Raw genomic sequence first — 7,869 nt, 5'->3', positions numbered from 1 at the left:
ACTTCCTATTCGTCTGTCAGTCAATGTAAATTTTGCATTAGTCTTATTTCTGTACCTCTTATTTATATTTACACTAGAGAGAAAGAGAGAGAGAGAGAGAGAGAGAGAGAGAGAGAGAGAGATGACTTGATAAACTTGACGCGTTGACGTGTTGTTGTGTGACACCGATGAGAAAGAGCAAATTAGCCTCTAAAACGTATCTATTGCTTTGCCTCAAAAGATGACTTGCACATATCTACCTCCTCATATCCGAGGTTCCAACCTCACTGTTTGGTGTGAGAAAAGGATACGGACAAAATCTCATTATTCTCAGTTTAGTCACCAGAGGGCTCAGAGGACAAAATACAGTTTCCACTTACAATCGTCCATTTTTTATTATGTTGACAAATCCTATTCTAAAATCCCATCTGAACGTCTTTAAAAACTAAAATTTCTATATCAAACTATGTCAAACTAGTTATTAAAGAGCTAAGAACTTAGAAGGACAGAGAGCTATTTTTCAAGTGTAAGTCCTGACAGGCTAAATTTATTCATCATGATTTCAACGATGCCTTCAAACATTTTCGCAGATGTTATTGATACGACACGTGATAGCTGTATGTTTAACCATGTTAACATCATGTTAAACATGTTATCCGTGTGCTTCCATATGCTAGGTTTGTGTGACGATGTATTAACGTGTTTTAATCATCAGGCTAAAACTTGATAATTTTGTGTCAAAACATAAAAAAATGTGATAAAATGTGTTAGTATGCTAAACTGCTTACCATCATGTTAGACAACAAGCGAAAGCATTTTAAACTATTTTAAACTTTCCAGGCCAAATGTAGTCAGGCCAACTACACTTGTCCTTAAATTGTAAGTATTATTTGCGTGAATTGTGTGAACACGTTATCACGCTGACCCCTGAGACCACACACTAAATATAGATCTTGGCTGTTATCATGTAGTGTTAGCCTCCGTAAACACAAACCATTGAACGTATATGTTGTACAGTATAGGTCGACCTTGTTGCTTAACAAATGACAAAAATTGGATTTTTTCCATGATCACAACATGCCACCACATCCGAAACATAATTCACAAGAGCAATGATAAGATCAGACTTCAGGTATTGATACTTTCAATACTGATGTTTTTATTGAGAGGATTAAAACCATTATTCTATTAAAAAAACATTATTTAGCACTAAATAAAATCAGCTCTATAGGTTAAATTTAAAAAGTGCAGAAAAAGCGTTTCTAAAAGCACCAAAATAGTAAATAACTAATGTAACAAAACCGGAGTAAAAAGAACCAAACATTACAGACATTATCACAAGTTATAAGCAGAAGTTATCATACACAGAGCAAATGTGACAAAAAAAACTGAATTTCCTTTTAAAAAAGGTTTTGAAAAGCTTCCAGTAAACTAAACTAAAAGCTAAAAACAAAACCAACATGTTTTTTTCCTGAGTCCACAGATCCAGATCATCTGCATTTGACTGTACTGTAAAGCACAGGCTGATCCTCCATTGGTTGAACATCAGATCTGTGAAATAAATACATAAAACATATGAGATAAACAAACACAATACTACGATTCAAGCAACAATGGAGTTGAATATACATTTGTAAGGGTGCGTTGATGCTTTTTAAACTCTTTGTGTTTTATTATTTTATGAATGTGTGAATATCATTCACCTCTCCGATGCATCGTGCTGTTCTTCAGTCTCTTCTGATGTCTTCATGTCTTTAACTCTCAGATGATGGACAGATGCGTACTGGATCTCTTCTGGATCTCTGGATTCAGTCTCGGAGACTTTTGCTGTTACAGTTGAATAAATATTATCCTGCAATGAGAGAAAACTAAGCTCATGAGGGGATTTTTTTTTTAAGACAAATGACACAGATATAAACTATACACACAAAAAAAACGAATTAATCATCATATCCCAACTAACAAAAATAGAATAAAAGTGGCTACAAATCAGTTCGACTAGTGATATAAAACATCAAATCAAAACCCTTAAATAAAAATGAAATGGCAACAGACAGGTTGTTTCTGGTGCTATAGTCTTTTTAAAATATATTGTTTACCTGCTTTTGTCTGATGTCATCAGGCTTGTGTTTGCACTTCCTGTAAATGAACAGAATTAAATTCAGCATATTGTGTACAGCATATTGATACAGGGAGATTAAAGTATATCTGTATACAAAACATATTTTAAACATTAACATCTATATGTACACATTTTTGTAAAATCATTTTTTCTGCTGTTGTTTAGAGAAACGAAAACCGAGACGAACCTCAGTTAGCTGTTTGTTTTCAGCAAAGGTCAATAGATCAAGTCGGTTCTGTTGTGATAACTTTGTGAATAAACTCACCACACAAACACAATGACGAGAATGAAGATTAAACCTCCACATCCAGCCGCAACTCCAGCAACCACATACAGAACATTTCCTCCTAACATGAAACATGGCCAGATGTTATCAAGTTAAAGTAATGCTGATGTATATTTAACCATCTATTTTTAACCCACTAAAAAACAGAACATGCAGCTCTATTAAAACCAAAGACATAAGTTGTGTCTAGAACGCTCTGTGATGTAAATGTGGCACATTTCCCATAATAAAAGATTTTAAAGAGAAAAAAGTTTACAGAGAATTTAATGGAAAAACATTGAATCACCGATTCTCTCTTTTAAACTGAGTGAAACAGCATCTGATCTTTGAGATCCAACTTCATTCTGAGCCACACAGTAAAACCATCCACTGAGACGTGAATTAAAGTTACTGATGCTGAACATCTGTCCAGATCCAACAGATGATGTTTGAGTCTCTTTAAACCAGCTGTAGATGTCAACAGGTGGATTTGATTCACTGCTGCAGGTCAGATTCACTGAATCACCCTCCACTATTACACCAGAAGAACTGATGGATGCTGTGACGTTCCTTGGAGGATCTGAAAAACATTTTTTATTGTCAGTGTTCAACATTTGTTTAACTCAACCTGAACTATTGTACAGTTTCATTAACTCACATAAAACATTTAAAGTCACTGTTGAATTGTTCTGTCCAAGTTCATTTTCAGTCTTGCACTTGTATTGTCCACTGTGATCAGATCTGATGTTTGAGATGATGTAGATGTTTCCAGATCCAACAGATGTTTCTTCTTTAAACCAGCTGTAGTTGTGAACAGGTGGATTTGATTCACTGCTACAGTTCAGAGTCAGTGAATTACCCTCCACTATTACACCAGAAGAACTGATGGAGATGACTGGTTTATCTGGAGGATCTATTGAGAGATTATATTCAGTATATCAGTGATAACAAAGGCATTCTGAGTGAATAATGAAAGAATTGAGAGTGAACTTACAGATGACATTGAGACGTCGAGGAGGTGATGTGAGACTGTGTCCCTGTACAGCACATCTATAGTCTCCTGCATTCTCTCTTCTAACTGACGGCAGGATGAGTTTCTTGTTTCTGTCATTTAATGTCTGTGTGTTTCTAAACCAGATGAATGTTGATGTGTCAGTCAGACTGCATCTGCTTTTACATGTCAGAGTCACTGAATGTCCCTCCATCACTCTCTCACCTTCAGACTCCACCTGAAGATCTGAACACAACACAACACTGATCCTCCTCATGTCATTCAACACATCACATTATTATCATCAAACACTCTTTCACTCTCACCTGTGATCTCAAGAGTCACTCCAGGTTTACCAGTCCATTTCCCTTCAGGTCTATAAGTGATGAATCTGAAATAATACTCGTGTGAATCTCTCTCTCTCACATCAGTCAGTCTGACGCTGCAGTCGTGCTGTTTATCTCCCAGATACTGAATCCTCTCACTGTATTCAGAGTCCTTAGACAGATCTGGAGCTTCAGAACTGTCAACCTTCATCCAGAACACTTCTGTGATCTTGTATCCAGGAGGGTATTTATAAGTGCACTTTATAGTCACTGTTGAGCCCTTTAGTGCACAGATGTGTGAAGAGCTGTAAGTTACACCCCAACCACCATCAGCACTATAAACTCCTGAAACACACAAAACACAATGAATACATTAACAAAAGCTTCTACAAATGCAGAACTGATTCTGATGAATGTCTAAAGTGTTTAACCTTTTTCTATCATTTGTATGTGAAGGGTGTTTATGCTAAAGATCATTTAACAGTTGAGTCTTAAATCTTAAGTCTGAACAGAAACAACAAAATAATGAATCTTTATTAAATTAAGTGTTTTATAGAAAACAGAATTAAAAGTTTGTTTGAATAATAAATGTATAACATCAGTGACTCACCGTGAAACATGAGGAGAAAGATCAGAGGGGGAGGAGTCATTATGATTGACATCACGATAGCCACACCTACATTCAACACACAATGAAGTGTTTCAGCTCAACTCTTTTCTTCATTTAGTTTGTTTGTTTCTAATAAAACATCACTGAAACATCTCAACATCTGCAGCTACATTCACACGGCACTCTTATGTTTGTCAGATGTTCTCCTGGTTATCTCACACAGGGCTATCTACATCAATGCTAGAACTCTATATTCTTTATATAGAGTCGTGTTTATATAGTCGTGTCATGCGTGTCTGCTGCCACAAGAAAGTTTCGGAAAAGTTTAGATGCTCTTGTTATGGTTTGTAATTTTACAGAGAATGTTAACGTGAAAATCTGCGGCCTCTGAGATACCAGACACAAGTAAATAACACTCTTTAGTTATTTCATAAAAATTATCTTTTTCTAACTAAAGAAAATTTGTTTTTGTAGCGAAAAAACTTTAAGAGTGTAAATCTTTGAAAATGAAATGAATGAAAGCGGGATGATAAATGCTGTTCTTACCTTCACACGCTCTTCACAGACTCTGAGACATCAGTACATGATGGAGGAGCTTAAAGCATCACTACAGGTTTGAGCTTCTGTTCACTTGTGGTTAACACAACGTGTATTTTTAGATGAAGTGTTTAAAGTGCTCAATGTTTTTGGTTGTGATATGTGACCTGATCTGCATTGCGGAAGAAATGTAAAGATGTGACCGATAAGATCCAGGAGAGCAGAAAAATGACCAAATAAGACCTGCAAACCATCATCGGCATTAAAGATGGGTTTTTTTTCAGAAAGGACATTTAAGAAACCAATTGTTTAATTATTTAAATAAGTTCATGAAATAGTAAAAAAGTTTATTTTACATTGACTTCGTGCCCGCGGTACTAAAGCTTTTAGCGGAGATCCTCATAGATATCTGTGGAGATACTTTCTAGCAGAGACGTTGGTAAAGTAAAATTCACCTCCAAGGAAGTTGCTAAGATTCGGATCAGTATGTGAGGAACATTGTTTTTCTGTTTGTTAAAACTAAGATATGATGTTGTAATATTAGTTGTGTGACGGAGCAGTTCTGAGCGTCATTGTTGATCTGTTTTTACATTTTACAGGTGAACTTTAAGGTGTCTGTGTGTCACCAGTCTCTTGCTATGAGGTTGTTACTCCCAGATCACACCGCCAGCGACAGAGCAACATGATCTCATTCATTTCAATGGTAGCTTAGCGACAGTGACCATTGGAGACAGGAAGTAGAACTATCAACTTGGAACTAGATTACAGGAATTGGACGATCTAAAGATATAAAATATATGACCAGAGTTCTTAAGGGCTGCACTATGAACAAAATGATGAATATAAGTTTTATCACAAGAACTGGAGGCTGTTGATCACCTGCATTCTCTTTTCTAACTGACCGCAGGATGCGTTTATAGTTTCTGTTTGTTCTCTACAAATGCAGAACCGATTCTGATAAAAAAATATCAAGTGTTTAACCTTTCTGTGTTTATATGTGAAGGGTGTTTAAGTTAATGATCATTTAACATTTGAGACAGAACTATACTGTCTTAACAGACACAATTTAATAATGAATCAAATGATAAAAGCGTGCTTTTATAAGAAACGGAATGATAATGAATATGAAGACATAACATCAGTGACTCACCATGAATCATGAGGAGAAAGATCAGAGGGGGAGGAGCCATTGTTATTGACATCACAGAAGCCACACCTACATTCAACACATGATGAGAGCGCATCATGAGAGTGATCGTTTGATTTTCATCCCAATACTTCATCTCAGTTATTTCTCACTTTATTATCAAAAATTTCATGTTAACAAATCAACTATACGTCATGGCTAAACGTTCCAAAAACATGATTTAAACATTGGTATGAAATCATTAACTGTTAGTGGAACATTTAAAAAACCTTCAGAAATAAAGTTTTCATTGGAAAGTGTTATACCTGCGACCTCGACCAAACACATTGCTCAAAGAGATCACTTACACTCTTAAAAACAACGATTCAGTCAAACTAAAGAACTTTAAACACACACAGAATCGTTCGATTGAACATCAGGTTATTTGTAGTTAAAAGATCTTCAGCAGACTTCAGCAAAGCTACAAGAAATGATTCCTTTACAAGTTGTTTGGTAAATAAAACATGAACGTTTCTGTGGCGTCTTTGTGAAAAAAAACGTAATATAACTGTCATGATTCTTCTACATCATGTCATGTTTCTCTTGGTTTAGTGGCAGGATCATGACAGAACCTCATGTTTAATGTGGAGAGAGGCAATTATTGTTCTTATGGCCTTCCATACTCTCTCTCTCCGGTCTCGTCTTTGTTCCCATCCTTTCGTTACCCTCGTTATTGATTAATGCCCTACACCTGTTTCCCTCTTGATTTGCGCCCTTATGTAATGCCCTTGTGTCTTCTATCTTGTGTTGGTTCATTGTGGTTGTGTGGTGAGTCCATGTGTCTTGTCAAGTCTAGTTCAGTGTAGTTGTAGTTCTTGTTTTGAGTTTATTTTAAGTCTTTGTATAGTGTAGTTAGGCTTCGTCATGTATCCATTTTCTGTTATTTTACTCGCACGTGGGGCTTTGTTTTAATATTTATTAAATTATCTGTTAACCCCTCCCGCTGTCTGCGCTTGGGTCCTCTGTCCGTGTCTCACCCCACGTTCATGACAATAACATTTCAATTTTAACAATTATCAACAGCTCAGGTATAATCAGAAAAAAACATTATAAACCTACTAGTCTTATGAACAAACTTAACATTCAACACATGTGAAGCGATGATAAATGCTGCTCTTACCTTCAAAGACTGTAGAAATGTTAGAGTTTGCAGCATCACTGGAGTTTTAATATCTGAAGGCTTGCGGTTAACACAAAACTATATTTAGATGATATGTTAATGCTGCTCAACATTTGAGTTGATATTTCACATCATGTGCACTGGTGAATACGTTTAAAGACGAGTCAAACAAATGTAAATATGCACAACATCTATTTCAGATCCAGGAGAGCAGCCGGACGCCAGAAAAAACTCGCAGCCATTTGATGTTAGCTAGGATGTTCTTTCAGACATTTTCAATTCAAATGTTCCAAACTTGTTTAATCATTAACTTTAATTTGAAAATACTTCATAATAACAATAATCCAATATATTTAATGTAAATTCAAACGGTATTGTTGCTGCCGCTCTTCATCTTCAAGTGTTTTTACAGAACTTCTGCCAGTGACTGTAAATGTGTCACGTCTCTGAACTCTTGTTCTTTGATGATTATAAATGCCGTTCTTACCTTCACATTCTCTTCAAGCAGTCATCTACAGAACTGATGGAGCTTGAAGCATCACTGGTGTTTAAACTAAACATTGTAAAATGCTTTCACCGGTGATTATATTTCATTTGCTGTATCTCAAAAGCAGTCCACTGAACAAATGTGAACTTGTGCGACATCCATTTAAGAACCAGGAGAGCAGCTGAACATCAGTTCAATCCGCTTAAACCAGTATAGACCTGCAAACCATCTTGGAATGCTTAAAGA

The 7,869-nt window shown here is 36.0% G+C and overlaps 1 protein-coding gene across 1 annotated transcript; it reads right to left on the bottom strand.

Moving 5' to 3' along the window:
- Nucleotides 1–2,650: 2,650 nt before the first annotated feature.
- LOC306897077 (cell adhesion molecule CEACAM6-like) lies at nt 2,651–6,020 on the bottom strand (the record flags this gene model as incomplete). Its single annotated transcript, XM_079461556.1, has 6 exons — nt 2,651–2,946; nt 3,025–3,279; nt 3,361–3,603; nt 3,684–4,028; nt 4,294–4,359; nt 5,981–6,020. The coding sequence occupies 6 exons, from the start codon at nt 6,018–6,020 to the stop codon at nt 2,651–2,653; spliced, it is 1,245 nt and encodes a 414-aa protein (XP_079317682.1).
- Between the last annotated feature and the right edge of the window lie 1,849 nt (nt 6,021–7,869).

The sequence above is a fragment of the Barbatula barbatula genome (genome assembly GCF_947034865.1).
Source record: "Barbatula barbatula genome assembly, chromosome: 8".
Lineage (NCBI taxonomy): Eukaryota > Metazoa > Chordata > Actinopteri > Cypriniformes > Nemacheilidae > Barbatula > Barbatula barbatula.
Note: the sequence above shows the minus strand (reverse complement) of the source record. Positions and strands in the feature narration are given on the sequence as shown.